General features: G+C 41.1%; 1 protein-coding gene across 1 annotated transcript in view; it reads right to left on the bottom strand.

Annotated features, from left to right (window-relative positions):
• Positions 1-698: 698 nt before the first annotated feature.
• rgs9a (regulator of G protein signaling 9a) overlaps positions 699-17,266 on the bottom strand; it is a 36,941-nt gene continuing 20,373 nt past the window's right edge. Inside the window, exons 10-17 of the mRNA XM_039825978.1 lie at positions 13,353-13,382; positions 12,122-12,183; positions 11,258-11,371; positions 7,845-7,960; positions 7,302-7,389; positions 5,676-5,814; positions 4,725-4,807; positions 699-1,079 (exon numbers count right to left, since the gene is read on the bottom strand). Of these exons, the coding sequence (XP_039681912.1) occupies positions 926-1,079; positions 4,725-4,807; positions 5,676-5,814; positions 7,302-7,389; positions 7,845-7,960; positions 11,258-11,371; positions 12,122-12,183; positions 13,353-13,382 (786 nt within the window). The 3' untranslated portion in view covers positions 699-925. The remainder of the gene's footprint in view (positions 1,080-4,724; positions 4,808-5,675; positions 5,815-7,301; positions 7,390-7,844; positions 7,961-11,257; positions 11,372-12,121; positions 12,184-13,352; positions 13,383-17,266) is intronic.

Genomic DNA, 17,266 nt, shown 5'->3' with positions numbered 1-17,266 from the left:
ACAGAGCGGCGGACGAGAGCAGCAGACGTTAGCTACCTTGTGTCGGGTTGGCTCCGTGGAATGGATGAGCACACTGGAGGTTTGTTACGGAGGTGATGTAGCTCTTCTCTTAGACCCTCGCTATTTTCGTCTTCCTTCATTTGTAATCTGGGCCGTCAGTCTTGTGTTTATATACTGTCTGTGCTTGTGTTGTGTATATATCTATGGTGTTGTGTTCGCAGAAGCGCAAACCTCTTGTGCGCTAGTCATAATCCTCCGTGCGGAAACACAGTGAGCCATACAACCTTTGATTTAACGAAGCTTCGAGGCAAAGAATTTTGCTTCGAGGATTTTTTGTAATCGAATTATTCGAGTTATTCGAGGAATCGTTTCAGCCCTAATTAACATGAATTTTATAGAAACACAACATACTTATGGCAAGTCTCTGGAACTACTGTTTTTACTTTCTAAAACAAAGAAAAAAAAAGAAACTGATTTCTGGAGATGCCTTTAAGTCAAATATGGACCCCTGGGCACAGACATATAAAGCCCCCCCCCCCCCCCCCCCACCCTTCCTCCTTCATAGCCAGAGAAAGACGGTCATTTTGCATCCCTTGTGGTCATTTTATGTGTCTTTGGGGTCATTTGGAGTCTTCTTGTAGTCATTTTTGTGGTAGTTCTGCACCTGTTTGTGGTGGTTTTGTACAGTAGTCGTTTGACTGTTAATACTAGAATACACGGGATCGGGAGGGTTGGGGTAATCCTTCATTTTTCACCTTCGATAATTTGCTAAAACAGAACAACATTCAATTGCAGGACACTGAGGAAAGCATTCTTCTACACTGTGTATAATCCCTAACAGAGGGCTGGTTCCTGTGTTGGTACTTGTGTGTGTGTGTGTGTGACATGACATGTACAACCCTGTACACACACGCATTATATATCTTTACTTCCGGTCTATTTTGCTCATCATGGCCTTGACGTCGACCGGAGCGGCGGCAGCGGCGGCCTTGGCCTTTTGCTCCTCCTCCTGCTGCCACAGGATGATGGGATGGATGCCCAGGCTCCGGTTCTTGGCGTTGTTCTCCAGCTGGGCTGGACTAGGGTGGAAACAGAAACATGGTGAACTCAAGATGATTGGAAAGCTTCATTCTGGCGGGAGGGACAGTCTTTTTTTAGTGGCTTTCAGCTGGTTTACAGAAACAGGTTCACGCACCGACAGTTTAAACCTGCAACCAGCCCGATCCCTGTTGCCTTCAGGTCAAATTTGACCCGTCTTCAAAGTTTCTACATCAGAAATTTGGGTTTCTTTCAAGCAAATTGCCCAAAAATAACAGGGATGGTTCCATACAACGCTCAGATCACTACTGTGTTTAATTGCATTTCATAGCATTTGAAAAATTTAGGAAATGGTTTCTAAACAGTATCCCGACTAAACTTTGACAGTCTGAGATTATCAACTCAATCATAACTATTTGTTGAAAGAAATGCCTAATTTCAGCTTTTCTTAACTCAAAAAATTGGGTAAATCATATAAATGAGGTTTATTAATCATGATTTAAAAAACAAACAAAGTTAAACTAGTGGTTATAAGTTGATGTTAGTGGTGAATCCAGTGGTAGTGAAGAAAGTGCAGAAACAAAATACTAAAAAACTCAAAAAAAAGCTACAAAAAAACAGTCAAAACCTCGAAAAAGGGTCTAAAGAAGGATTCATTTTCAATCTTTACCTCGGAGGACAACAAATTGCATGGTGCAATATCATGTTCAGTGTGCAGCAATAAATGGTGAAAGAGTCAGTTCCTTCAAACTATATAACATATATATATATAGATTTTCTGTTTTTTATTCATTTGTCCAGGTTTTGAGATTTTTTTTGCCTCTACAATGGTGAATGGAATTCCACTTGTGGTGCCAACAGCTTCGAAAAAGACTACAAGTTCAACAGCAACCTTGCTTTCATCAAGCGCTGTGCACATTACTCTAGATAATCCACAGAGTCAGTCTCTTTCTGTGCTGCAAATTCCACTGACATGTATGGTATGGTATTTTATTTGGGAGCTCTGCACAAAGCATTTTTCTTTAGCTCTCCAGGTCTAGATTCAGCTAACTATTAACTTCAAAGTATACAGAGTGTTTGCATAGGTGAGTATCCAGCTGTGGGGTAGAAATGTCATGCAATGTCATGGGGAGAAACAACAAGCACAATCATACAAATATTTGGAAGCCTTTTGTGCATATATTTGGATGCAAAAATCAACAAATTGAACATGTGTGTTCAACATATATTCATGTGCAGTACAATGTGTTCTCACTCCCAACTCGTAAAACACCGACGCTTGGTCAGTGTCTCTCAGCGTCAGATACCGATGCAAAAAATCCCCTTTTAGCGTCTGTATGGAACGCACTGCCCGGTGTACATTTTGTAACCCCACACACCCCACCCACCATCTTTTCCTAAACCTAACCGTCCCCTTCTTGTGCTGCTGCATGCCAGTTAAACGAACGTCCTGACAGAGCTTGAAAAAAGTTCAACTTTTCTGAAAAAGAAACGCCCTACATCAAGCGCTTTTTTTGACAGCTGACCAATGACAAGCGGAGTAGCAAGACCTGTCGTTTCCATAACAACAAGAAAAAGTGGAGTCGGAGCACAGCAAGTTATACGCATGGATGTATTAAGAGAACTGGATACAGTGTTCGGTGGGAAGCCCCGTACGTTCCAATGAGAGTGCTCAAAAGCGCATTAAGACAACATGGAGCTCGGCTTTTCCGCATTCTTGGCCCATGATGTCACGGTGGACACGCGCACTAGCAACAATTTGTTTGTGTTGTCGTAGCAACCGGTAGCAACATGCTCATTCATGAGCTTATCTCTCGTGGCTCTTACAAGAGGCGAACTCTTAATACATCCATGGTGGCGAACCAAAGAATTTCTAATATAGTAGACTGGCTTTGGGCGAACTCATGAACTCGCCGTTTTCATTGTCTAAAATATTCACTAATGTTAAACATTCGTTGTTCCCAATCGTTTACATGCTTAGCTAAATAAAAGATAGATGTATTTAGCTAGACAACCAAGGAGATTTAATCATTATGTCGTGCTACTAGCTAGCGCTAGCAGTTAGCCTGCAGTTTCGTGAACAGAGCTCATCCATGGCTTCATCTCTCATCCACGTTACAAGCTTTACAGCATACAGCCCTCGGATGTATCATAAGAGAGAACCAAGGCCATGTAATTATGTCTGTAGTAACGTTATGTAGGCATGATCTTAATACAGCCATGCTAGCTAACTCTGATGTTAGCAACTAGCTAGCTAGCCGATAGCCCCGCCAGTTTGGGAAACGCTAATGACGTTACATCCACGTAACAGGCTTTACAACATACATACATCCCTCAGATGTATCATAACTTCATAAGATAATACCATGGACGTATTAATAGAACACATGGTGAATTACAACCATTAGCTATATCCATTATTACAGCTAGCTACATGAGCTCGGGAGAACAGTCATGTGAGCGGACGTGCGCAGTCCCGTGGGTCTGCTCGCGTCCATTATGCGTGTTCATCATTTCAAATTTAATAATTCTGGATTCGCTTCTAGTGAATGTTAAAAATGTTAAAAACGTAACGTTTTAAACAACGACCCTTTCAGTGTTCGGACTGGTAGGTTGATATACCCCGAAACTAATTATCCGCTGAAATATAGACGTTTCTTTCGCCATGTAATGTCTATGTGAAAAGTCTTTCTGGGCCATGGGGTGCAGTACCACCGTTATCCGCTAAGCCCATGTTGGCATATAGACTTAGCGCTCCTCCTGGGGGCTTGGTTATATGGTATGACCGGGTGTTCCCTGTGCAGGTAGCCCGCTTTGTTTTATCTAACGTTAGCACCGCTCTCTCTCTCCCTGTTCTTTCTCTAGCTCGCTCCACCACTTTGTTTTATCCAACGTTAGCACCGCTCTCTCTCTCTGTTCTTTCTTTAGCTCGCTCCACCACTTTGTTTTATCTAACGTTAGCACCGCTCTCTCTCTCTCTCTCTCTGTTCTTTCTTTAGCTTGCTCCATTGCTTTGTTTTATCTAACGTTAGCACCGCTCTCTCTCTGTTCTTTCTCTAGCTCGCTCCACCACTTTGTTTTAGCTAATGTTAGCACTACTCTCTCTCTCTGTTCTTTCTCTAGCTCGCTCCACCACTTTGCTTTATCTAATGTTAGCACCACTCTCTCTCTCTCTCTCTTTTCTTTCTTTAGCTCACTTCACCGCTTTGTTTTATCTAAGCTAGTACGCACCTCTTTTTTTCCCCCCCCCCCCCCCCCCCCCCCCCCCCCCCCCCTGTTTTTTTTCTCTTTTTTTTTTTTTTTTTTTTTTTTTTTTTTTTTTTTTTTCTCTCTCTCTGTTCTTTCTCTAGCTCTCTCCATTGCTTAGTTTTATCTAACCTTAGCACCGCTCCACATAGCACTCTAGCTAGGATACTGTAGCAGTAGCTGTCATAGCAGTAAAAGACGCTCTCGGCTGCTTTTTGGAATAAAAACACGGCCAGCTTCTTCTTTTTTCACTACAAAAGCACCCTAGTAAACTTTTTCTTGTCAAAAAAGACACCAAATGTGAACATAGCCTAAGGAGACTTTTTGCATTAATAACAACCGCCAAAGGTACCTGACCAAACGTATCTTTTTGACGCGCCGGGAGTGAGAATGTGTTGTGCAGTGATGTCAGAAAGGTACGGCAGGGATCCACCACCAACCTGAAGTTATGAGGCTCAGGGTTCAGGGCCTTCTTCTGCATGTCTTTGTACACTGGGGACTTGAGGTAACGGAAGAAAGTATCCTGTACCAATGAAAGCACACGAGACTGCACGTGACCTCAGCTTCAATACACAAACACATTTTGAATCTGAAAATGCATTTGACCAATTATAGCATGGATATTATATATATATCCTATATATCATATGTCATAGCCTTGACTTATCTGATCTGGCAGTCAACTACTCTGTTCTGGAAGTGTACATAAACTTTGGCAGTGACTTAATTACAATCTAAACAGTGCCAGTGATCTCAGTTGATCCTCACATTAATCACGAAACATTAATTAAAGGCATTATTATTATTATTATTATTAAAGTTTTTGCCGATTGCTTACACACTGAAAGTGAATGCTTAGACAAAAGCATTAAAACCTTAACTTTTGTAACCGAGCCTTAAACAAAGGCACCAAAAGTACAAACACTTTTCTTCAAAATGCAAAACTATCTGAAATTGGGAAACTATCACCTTGTGTGCCGCCATTAGTCTGTAGGACATCACCATGCCACTGTAGGTCCCTCCTTGACCCCCTTAACCCCCCATTCCTCAATCCGACTGAGGAATTATTTTCGCCTTGGCATTGGAAAGTGTATGACCGCCAACCACATGGCCGCGTGCCTCTTCTTTTTGCGTTTATTGAAATGTAAGATGTTCTATACTGGAACAATCTTTCACAGAAGCCTTCCGTTTTGGTTGCAGAGTTTCATCTTGACATCGACGTGAGATATTTATCTCTAAGTGTTGTCTTATTTAGATTGTGTGAAGAGTTTTGACACATTGAGCCACATTCCAACAACAAATGTGTCAGCAATTTGGCAAAAACTGTATTATTAGCCACAGAGTAAGAAAAAAGGGCCTTTTTTGACCTCCTCATCGGTACACAGACGCACCTTTTTCATGAGCAGGAAAACGTGTGTCTGAGCTGCTTCCAGCACATAGCGGTGAGGATGGTCAAGGCCTTTCACTGTCAGACCCATTGTCCTGCCATCAATGTTGATCCAGCGGGGGGCACCGGGGGCCAGGAAGGTCCTGAAAACACACGCACTCCAAATCAATATCTTGGCTGACATTGGGGTTTGGGTGTAGTCCAGGTTTGGAAATATAATACTTCTAAAACAAAGCCACCCCTCACACAGCCATCTGGGAGAAGGAACCGGGGCCTCCAAGCCTGTTCCACCAGACTGGCAAACGGGTTCATTCCCCATGCTGTCAGGAAGCTCAACACCCACCCCTTGCTTATCTTTTATATTATACTTCTGTGTGTCCTTTGCATCGTGGGTCGGAGAGAAATGCATTTTCGATTGCTCTGTATGTCTGGCACATATTGCAAAGTTGACAAAGTTGACTAGTTTGTGTATGAAAGGCCCTTAAAGCCTGTTTTCTCAATCAGCTTCTCACTATGGGGGCTATGGTCCCATGTGATCACACTATTTACTGCTAATGTTCATTTATTTCACATGACAGATTTATTTGGGTGTAGCTATTGTAAAAAGGTGATGACAGTTGGTGGGTTGTTCTCTGATGAAAACAAGCAGACACAGGACCAGTTTGTTCCCTCAGGCCGTCACTAGGATCATCTGTACATAGTAGTGAAATGTTTATGTTTACCTTGTGCAGCGTTCTTGTCCTTGTTTTGAGCCGTATTTCCATTTCTGTGTATGAACTTTGAGAGCAACAAAAGGCCGGAGTCAAATTCCCTGTTATGTGTTCACACTGACTTGGCCATTAAAGCTGATTCTGATTCTGGTGTTGACTGTGAACCAAATTTGATCAAACCACACCCACACAGTCCTGGTGAAGCAGTGGGAAAGTCTTAAAGTGCTCATATTATGCTTTTTGGCTTTTCCCCCTTTCCTCTATCGTGTTATATATCTTTTTTTGTGCACGTTATAGGTTTTAAAAAGTGAAAAAGCCCAAAGTCCACCCCAAAAGGGACATACCATCTCCAACAGAAAACACTGTTCACAAACTGCTCCAAACAGCTCTATTGTAGTCCAGCCTTTACTTCAGAGACAAAAGTACGTAACTTTGTAACACACGTTATAATGCTCGCCTATGGCATGCCCTCATACTCTGCTTCTGACTGGCTAGTAGTCCTTACCTAGGTACTGAGCATGTGAGACTCCCAACAAAGATGGAACAGAAGTGAGATGTCTCACTCTGTAGCTAAAACAGAGAGCTCAACACACAGAGTGAAAAGAGGAGCTGCAGCAATGTGCAGTACAACAAACATATGGTGTTTTTGGAAGATTAAACCATGTAATATTCTGGTACAACCTCTAAATACAATTATGAACCTGAAAATGAGCATAATATGAGCACTTTAATAAATAATACTTCAAGAATGCTGCTTTTATCCTTTATTTTATTGTTGCTAACTTATCCATGGATATTTCATTTAAAGGTTAATTTAACATTTTAGCCATATAATTTAACTGATCCAAGATTTCAATTGCTTCTTGGAATTGTTGTACGCATGCACGCACACACATGCACACACATAAGCATTGACTTACTTGAAAATTGTCTCAGCTTTTGATGTCATGGACGATGCAGTGCCCCACTTCAGCTCTTCAGCTGCCTCCCAAAAAGCCAAGTTCTCCCCTGGGACACACACACACACACACACACACACACACACACACACACACACACTGATAGAAGAGTGTCCTAGAACTTCACAGTACTTGAGTAAATGTACTTAGCATTCCACCACAGGCTGCATGTCTGGAGAACTTCTTTTTGTACCTCATATTCATGTATTCTGCATATAGGAACTACATATCACATTTCTGACATGGGAGAAACAGAAATATCACAATTTAGACTCTGCATTGCCTTAGGCCTACTGCGAGGAAGGATAAATAAAATGAAGACTTGTGCAAATACCCAAGTTCCATTAACAGGCGGGAGGGTTCCTGAGAAAGGGATGGGAATGCTTGTGTTGAGATCTGTAAACACAAACCATCCCTCAACCATGTCAGGAATGCTCAGTCGGGTTCAGCACGAGATCTTCCCAGTCCGAACTGAAAGGTGTTTAGTGACATGTGGCGACATACCGCTGAACTCCTTCTTGAGGAAGACCTTGAAGTCGTCTCGGCCTCGCAGGTCGCTCAGCAGCTCGAACAAGCTGAAGGACCAGCGCTCTACTCGCATCTTAGTGGGAACTTCAACCCTGGACACAAACACAGGCTCAGTCACTCACTGCTCAAACATGACTGGGGAAAGTATCCACATTACCAGGGTGCAATTTTCTGGTGTTTATCTCACTAATTGATATAACTCGCTGTTTTAACCACACCCTCGACCCTGTTCTGGCATATGGCATCGAAATTAAAGACTGCATATTATTTCCACAGAATCCTTTATCACAGGGGTCTTCAACGCTTTTTAAACCAAGGACCCCTTAACTGAAAGAGAGACGGAGCAGGGACCACCTACTACATATTGTAGAAAATGAAGTAGCATATTAAACTGGGCTTACAATACATGTAGGGCGGCCTAAAACCTTTATAAAATACACTGTTATGCACATTAAGAAATAAAGACATCTGTGTTGCACTGGAAATTTTTTGCTACTTTATAAAATACCTTTTTTGCATAGAATACTAAGCTGTTAAAATAATAATAATAGCTGGCATGATTTTATAAATCATCTTTTATTGTTAAACATGCATGTGGAACAGTGAATCCTTAGGATGAACTGGATCTGTGGATGGCTACATTAGTGACTACCTTACCTATAGGCCAGTCAGCCTATCATCAGTGGGGATTTATATTTGCTAATAACATGTTGGATTCATGTTAAGACATTTACATTTTTGAAAAAAATAAATAATTTGAAGCCCCCCTGCAGTGACTCTGAGGACCCCCTGTTGAGAATCTCTGCTTTATCATCATATGATATGCCACTAGGTGAAAGTTCTACACTAGATGTCTATCTGATAGTACTGTAGCTAAATTAAAGGAAGTGATTCCAACGGCATATAATTTATTAAATGAGTTCCTCCAAACTGATCACTTGTAGACAGTGCTGCAGACTCACTGAGAACGACACTTGACTCTGTTGCTGCCCTAATAAAGAATATGATGAAACAAAGGAAGTTAGCTCCATGGTTTAACTCCTAAACTCGCAAATTAACCCTCTGAGGACAAAAGACACACCTGCGAGTCCAAGCGATGTTTGACAACAGTCCTACTCAAAAAGCGATATTACCTTTTTTTTTTATTCATACATATATTACGCTACTTTTGTGAACCTAAGACTTTTGTGAACTCATTTCAAGCACCAAAACAATTGAGTGTAGGTATGTTTTTTTTTTTAGATTTGAGAAATATTTCCGCTTTAGGACCAAATTATCTCTTTACACATTGCTCTGGAACAATTTTGAGCATCACTTTGCAGAAAGCTGAGTTTGTTCTGAACATTTTGATATAAACACATGGGGATCAGGTTATATGCAAATACCCTTAAAAGGAGAATTCAAGACCATATGTAAAAATGCCCATTGACCTTAGAGGGTTCAAACAGACCTCGTGGAAACTTGAAAGTAAATGGCGTTCCACCAATCTGGATGAATCTCGTTTAGACCGGACAGTCTGAAGACATATAGGAATGCCCTCAGAAATACCAGAGCAGCCTATTACTCATCACTAATAGAAGAAAAGAAGAAAAACCCCTGGTTCCTTTCAGCACTGTAGCCAGGCTGACAGAGACTCACAGCTTTATTGAGCCGTATATTATAGCTCTGAGTAGTGACAACTTCAACAGCTTCTTTAATCATACAATTATAACTATTCAAGATCAAATTCATCACCTCCTGCCCTCAACCTGTACCTATTTATCTCCAAACGCAGGAACCCTAGAAACAGACTTCTCAACCTTAACCAATTAACGCTAATGTTTTCTTACTGTAATCCAAGCCATCTACCTGTCTCTTAGACCCCATACCAACGAGGCTACTTAAAGAGCTTTACTCTTCGTTGAACACTTCTTTACTAGATATGATCAATATATCTTTTAACAGGTTATGTACTACAGTCATTTAAAGTAGCTGTGATAAAAACCCCTTCTTAAGGGCGCGGTTTGGACACAGACACTGATATAGATATTCTGAGATATTAGAAAATGATTCATAATTATAGCAGTTGGAATGATGAACAGTGGCAGTTATAGTAACAATAAAGATAGTGGAACTATGACTAGAAATAAAAGTTGTAGCAGTTCAGGGCGTAGAGGGGCGATGCAGGGCGGTAGCTGCAACCATGATTTAGGTGCCTTTTTTATTTGTTTTGGTTAGCTTTCACTCTTCACTTTTGTCAAACAATGTAGACGTCACTTGTTTATTTTACTATCATTATTTTGGTCTGAAATTTATTACGTCTTTGGGTTTTCCTGTTCTGCTTTAGTGTTTCTAATATTTTAGAAGAAGGCGAACAATGAGCAGCTGACAGAGAGAGAGATGATGTGTTCTTACGTCACACAGACCACCAGCGATGTGTGTTCAGAACAGCTTATGGATCTGAAAGTCATCATCTTTGAACTTGTGTGCAAGGTTGAAATTGCAGGCTAGTAAATGCACTCTTTTTGGTTCACTTCCTGTATTTGGGTCGAATCGCGTTCTCACCTGAACTGAACAGAACTCTAGTTCACTTGGCAGCGAACCAAGAAACCTGTATTTAAGCGGACCAGAGATTGTTTGTTTTAACCGCAACAGAGTTCGGATGTGCTTTCACACCCGCCCAAATGAACCGGACTATCCGACCAGGGTTAGTTTTTAAACGGACAAAACGGGGTAGGTGTAAAATCAACAAAATTAACAACAGTTTGTTCCCATCCAGAGGAGTAGAGGGGAAACAGCTCTGTGCTGCGTTTTCAAGGGAAATATGATCTGCCGTGAGTACGGTGTATTTTCTTTTTTGAAAATTAACCGGATGTTTTATTTTGCTTCTGTGCTCGACTTCCTGTCCCGCACAATCTGAATTGTACTGAATTGCTGCGGAAAATCCATCAAAAATAGAAACTCTGCGTATCTGCTACGGAGGGCTACCATGGCTGGGACGCAGTCGTGAACGCAGCCGTTCCGCAATCAGTGGAAATACACACGTTGACTTTAATGGAAACCTATTGACTCCACCGCTTTTCCGGAGCCGTTCCGCAACCGGTGGAAATTGCCAGTTAGACCATTGAGAAGATATTCTAGTCCAGGCAGTATTATTACGAAACACTCCACAAATTTTCACTGTTATGCAGATGATACCCAATTATATTGGCTATATATCCTATAGATCAAGCCAGATGAAACCAGTCAATTAGTTAAACTTCAAGCATGCATTAAGGACACAAGAACCTGGAGGACTTACAATTTCCTGTTGTTAAACTCAGACAAAACTGAAGTTATTCTACTTGGCCCCAAACACCTACGAAGCGTATTATCTAAAGAAGCCAGACAGAAAAGGAAGCAGCTCTCACAGTCTCATGTTGAGAGTCCAGTATGTGTCATTGTCTGTTTGCCAGGGGTTGCTGGGTAGACAGGGAGCCAGGAACGGGTCATGGTTCTTGTAGGTCGTGACATACTTGGCCAGTCTGCAGAAACAGAACGATCATGAGACCAATCAGATGCACAGAGCCTCCAGCAATGTTTTAAAGAAACCCTATTATGCTTTTGGGGATTTTTTTTCTGTCCTTTAGTGTGTCATATAGTTTATTTATGTATGTAATGATGTACTGTATAATGTACAAAAAACAAAAAAAATAGTGCACTATATAGTGTGTTCGTCATTTTGTAGTGGTGTTCGAATTGAGTGTACATACGATGGTCAGTTTTTTTACATGATGCCTCCGTCACACAAATAACCGGCGCATCTACTGACGCAACGATGTTTTCAGTGAGTGTCCGAAATCTGGTTCGGTCGTTCCCTATATAGTTTATTTCATAAACACTATATAGGGAATAGTGAGGGAGTGAATGAGGGAATGGTTTTGAATACAGCTAGAGTGTTTCAGACAGTGGAGCTGCAGCAATGGGCAGTATGAGAAACATAATCTGTTTTTTGAACATCAAAGCATGTAAACCTATTCTAGTAGACCCCAAGAGTACAAATATAATGCTGGAAGTGAAACTGGGGCTCTTTAACAGATCACTAAATACTGATAATCTAAAGATATTTTATTGTATATTATTATCATATAATGAGGAGTTACAGATATCATAGTAATGTTAGTTAAGAATGTTTGCACGTAATTACAAGACAAGTCTTAATTACAAGAACACCTTTAAATGAATTGTAACCCATAGAAAGGTTCCCACATAGATGAGAGACCAGAGGAACTTACGCTCCAAGGGACACGCTAGATTTGACCTTTGACCTCATGATAGCTTGTTGATAGAACACGTTCTAGAATGAAAGAGGAACAAACAAAATTGTTTAATTTCATTTAAATTCTAATTTTGGGAAAGTTTTATAAACCAAAGGATATCATCTGTGTATTTCTAATCTGTAGACAGAAAATGTCCTGCTCACTGTTTAAATCTCAACTCACTTTACAGCTTCAAACCATCAACCATTAGCAACCATTAGATACAGGGGGCCAGGCATGGATTGGCCATCGGTCTATTAGTTTGGGCTGAATTTGCTGCACTCCGGTCGAAAAACTTTATTTTTATTGTTTTATCGGACCATAGAGAGAAGAGAGATCACATGATTGGCCCACTGGTTTGTCTCTCATCTGAAAACTGGCCAATCACATTCTTCTGTGGCCCACTTCCATCCTATCATAGAGAGAGAGCGCATTTAAGTCCCGCCCCCACTGGCGGCAAACTCCACAAAGTGCCGGTAGCTAGCTAAGAACACTAGATTTAAGCATGTCAAACGATGATTTTAGCACCCTTGTCTACAAGAGAGGATTTGTTAGCTGTTAGTAAGCTAATGTTAGTTATGTTTTAGCAAGCTATAAGGCACTTGCAAACATAGTACTATAGCTTTCTGATTTATCCACATTCCACAATAACACAAGTTGCATACTGTGTACAAAATGCAGCTTTAGCTCAGCTTACAGACTTAGCACTTGTTAACTATACAAGACATCTTGATGACAGCCATGCTCCATTCTCAACTTGCCATCAAGAGCCAGGCAGCCTCAGTGAGTACATTATCATACTATCTTACTCACCACTCAGCTAAAAGAGAGTATTAGGGGCTGGTAATGCAGGGTTCAAACTTAACGTTTTGTCCACCAGCCAAATAGCTAGTGACTGTTAAAATTTAACTTTTTTTTGGCTGGTGATTCAAGCAAATCTACCAGCCACTTACATATTTTATCAGCATTTGGCTGGTAGATGCCAAATGCTGGTAGATTTTGAACCCTGCTGGTATGTACATGTGTTGAAGGGAAGTGCAAGGATGGGTGGTGTCCGGCTGATTGTGGTGGGGCTGGTCTAGTTCTCAAAAGTCCAGGGCTGATTTTTTTACCCCAGTTCAGCCCTGGGTGGTGCTATAATAAAATCAGACTGAATACCGGCGTGCGTATTTTTAAACATCATTACTTATTAAATACTGTAACTTACCATGCGTCTGTACATGTCAATGGTGATTTTCTGAGAGACAAGAAAAAAAAAATGTTTTCATGGGTGCAGTTTGTTAGGCTCATATTATTGTAAAAAGCACAAAGTATATAGGTAGATATAATAGAGGATGGATCACAGAGGAACATTTGATGCTAACCATGGTGTTACACCTAAAGAAAGCTACTACTGTTGAAGTACAAACACTTAGGTAGAAAATAACAAAAAACAGTCCCTCCAGGCTAAAGGATACTACTTATAATAATAGTAATAATACATTTTATTTGTAAAAATAAATAATAATAAATTTCTTTTGTAGATCATTTTTCATTGTTTAAAAGCAATCCCAAAGTGCTACAGAGTAAAACAAGATTAAAAACAAATACTATAGCTTGCAGAGTTGTTTTTTTGTGATTTTTGCTGCCGCATATCAAAACATTTGCAGCAGTTTTTAAGACAAATTAACTCAGTATTTGATGGACCATCTATGGTCCTGTGTAATAAAAAAAAAAATCAAATAAGAGTAAAAATTGTCTAAACTTGTCTAAATTTAGGGGTCATTTGAATTGACCTGGCTTCTTATAGGCCTATTTTATGCTGGAAAAAAAATAAGTATGCATGTTAAGCATATGACCAATTTATAATGACAAGCCGTTAAAAGAAATGCAGTGTCTGGTTGATTTTACAATAATTATTACAATCGCAACATCACTATTTCCTGAAGAGACTGAATAAAGAATACATGGAAAGTTTGAGAGTGTAATTCACACACAAGACTGAAAATCTGGGTAAAACACTGTGTACTACTGTTTTTACACTTTACTGTCTTATTTTCATCATTGTAAGGATGTCTGTGAAAAGAGAAAAAGACAGGACAAGGAAAAATGCAATGAATGAGATATGCTCTGTTTACAGAACAAGTACATATAAAAGTGTCGGATAAGCCATTTCTTATACAATTCAAGACACAATGATTGTGTTAGATCCCAACCAGTACTCTCAAAATACAGTTTTAGCCTAATTCACATTTCATTTTTTGCATGTTACAAACAATATAATATAATCGTTACCGCTACATTCAAGATGGGAGCATCTACAGTATACTGTCCCCCAAAGGTTTTTCTTTCTTTTGATTTGGGGTCCCAGGAAAACCGTCTTTATTTTTCGGTGCTGTCATTTCTCCGACGCTCCATTGTTCCGACCTCTCAATAACCCGAAAAATTCCCTTTGTTCCTACAGCCCACTAGTCTGACGTCCTCCAGCAATATTAACCTTCCTAACACTGAATGGATGTGAGATTCAACACATTCTTTCTGTTGTTTGACTGTGTGGAATTTCTTCGAATTGCAATGAATTTAATTCCACTTCCTTGCATTCCAATTCCAATTCAAATTCAACTTCCTGTGGGGCGGAGTCAATTCAATTCAAATTCAAATTCATGAATTGAATGGAGGCCAATTCTGAAATTCAGAATTTTGCACAAGCCTGGGCCATAGTGGGATTCGTAATTTTGCCACCAAAGGGACGTCAGACTAGTGGGCTGTAGGACCAAAGGGAATTTTTCGGGTTATTGAGAGGTCGGAACAATGGAGTGTCGGAGTCAGTGTCGGGCAGTCCCCTACTTTTCTCTAACTGGGAAAGTTTGTATTGGCAGTGGTAGAGAGAAGTACTCAAAGCATATTTGTCTGAAGTAAAACTATTTATACCGCGCAGTACAAGTGCTGCATTGAAATCTTTACTTCAAGTGAAAAGAGAAGCCTTATATCAGCCCAATGTATTTACATTTACTTCACGTTTGTTCAAGGTGGGGCTTTCAACTCTACTACAATGCAAAAACTACTTGGTTAGGTCTGGTTTTGGTTCAAATCAGTACATTCGTTTACGTTACTTCACATCTGGTTACGCACGTGACACAGAATTTACTTTTATTTTCAAACGGGACATAAAAACCTGGTCACCTGGGTCAACGTCCTGTGTTCCGACCATCCCAACCAGCCTTGAAGGGCAGGTGGGGCACAAGATTCAACCTAAGCTTTCTTAGACTTGATAAGAACCTTAAAGGTGGAGTCAGTGATTCTTATCAAATCCACTTGTTGTCAAATTCAGCGGATATCTCCTCAGGCTACATCTACATTGCTACGTTTTGTTTTTTTTAAGCGGAGTTTTGAGCCAAAAGTGATCTCTGTGCAAGTGTTTTTATCTCCAGTAGAAGAACTAATCTCTGTTTAAACTAACACGCCCAAACCTCAAATCTCATCAACATTCTGGTATACTGGGCATAAACAGGAGGCAGCATGGAGACTCCGCCCACTGCTGATATTTGCCATAGTAACATTAGTAGCTTTACGTCTCAGAGAACGAGACGTTGTGACCGATGAGACCCAATCAGGAGGAGAAACGTTGGCGTCAGTGTTGGTGTTGGCGAAGGTCTCCGTTTGCGGCCGTTGAGACGGCAACACAGCCCCGCAGATTCTAAACCAAAACGGGTCAGAAGGGTTTCCAAATGTCTCCGGTTTAGGGGCTCGGAAACGCCAGAGCAGGGGGAATGAGAGGGGGAAACACCAGAGCATGGGGAATGAAAGGGGGAAACACCAGAGCAGGGGGGAATGAGAGGTGGGGAACGCCAGAGCAGGGGGAATGAGAGGGGGAAACGTAGCAGAAGATATTAGTTTTTAAACCAAAACATAGCAATGTAAATGTAGCCTCACTGTCTGTGCGCTGAAAGAAACTCTAGGAAATCCGGCCGTGGCTCTGTAAATCTAAACGGGAAACAAACCAAGTGGCTCAGGCCGAGCCACCTAACACTATGCCCTGTGCTCGTGCACAGGACAGGGGAAAGGCCATGGATGTATACAGTAAACAGAACTGAAGTGGGAGTGAGTGACGGTAAAAACAGGAGCACTGACGAATGTCTGTTTGAGTGTTGAGTTCAAATGTCAACAATCTTTCTCCCGAATCGCTGACTCCAACTTTAAGTGCTACTTGGAAGGAGCAGGCAGTGTTTCCTGAAACAGCAGCACAGTCCTCGACAATTTTACAATATTACAGAGTTTTGGCTATTGCAGAAAAATGTTTTGGCTTTGATTTACATTTTTCCATCAGTTTTGCACAAATACAACATGACCAATGAGCTTTTGTTCTGGAGCAGATGTTAACGAGAGCAGTGTAATTACAGCATTTTCAAAGTTTGAGAACTCCCGGTTCTTGAGGACTTACTCAGGGTTTCCCCCAGTGTATTGCAAGCTGGTGGCCCACTGGGCCTACCTTGCCCCCCACCAGGCCTAAGCCACTGGGAATTAGTTTTTAAATCTATTTTTAAGACGTTTTTTTAAACTACAGTTAGCCTACAGTGGGGCGGCTTGGTTGGAAACTTAGACGTAGTCATATTTTCAGATCTCCAGTTAGCTTTTAGCAATGACTTAATGTTGGTAATGGGGCCAGTCTGTGACGATACTTGCCACCGGGCCAAACAACTTTTCTGGGGTAAACCCTGTTACTAATTAGCAAATAATTAAGCAATTCATTCCAGCAATCCTTAGTCTCACTTTGCCAGACCTTCCTCCACAGCGCTCTGGAGGAAGGTCTGGCTAGTCCACGCAGCATTCCTGGTTGGGAGACAAGCGGGCTCTGATTTATTGGCATTTCTTTAAACCAATCACAATCATCGTGGGAGGTGCTAAGCGCTGGGCAGAGATGAAGTGCCGCTGCAAAACAGCCTCGGGAAGGAACTTGTTTTGGTGGAACGTGTGTACGTTCAAAAGTAGTTTTGGTCGTGCAAAAAACTCCGATTGGACAGATAGTCTAGCTAGCTGTCTGGATTTACCCTGCAGAGATCTGAGGAGCAGTTAGTCATAGTCCTCATAAATCAACCAGAGTTTAGAACGCCAACACAAAGAAAGAGGAAGGGGACGGACATC

Source organism: Perca fluviatilis, chromosome 15, assembly GCF_010015445.1.
Source record: "Perca fluviatilis chromosome 15, GENO_Pfluv_1.0, whole genome shotgun sequence".
In the NCBI taxonomy this organism is placed as follows: domain Eukaryota; kingdom Metazoa; phylum Chordata; class Actinopteri; order Perciformes; family Percidae; genus Perca; species Perca fluviatilis.
The sequence above is the reverse complement of the archived record's forward strand: the minus strand, read 5'-3'. Positions and strand labels throughout refer to the sequence as shown.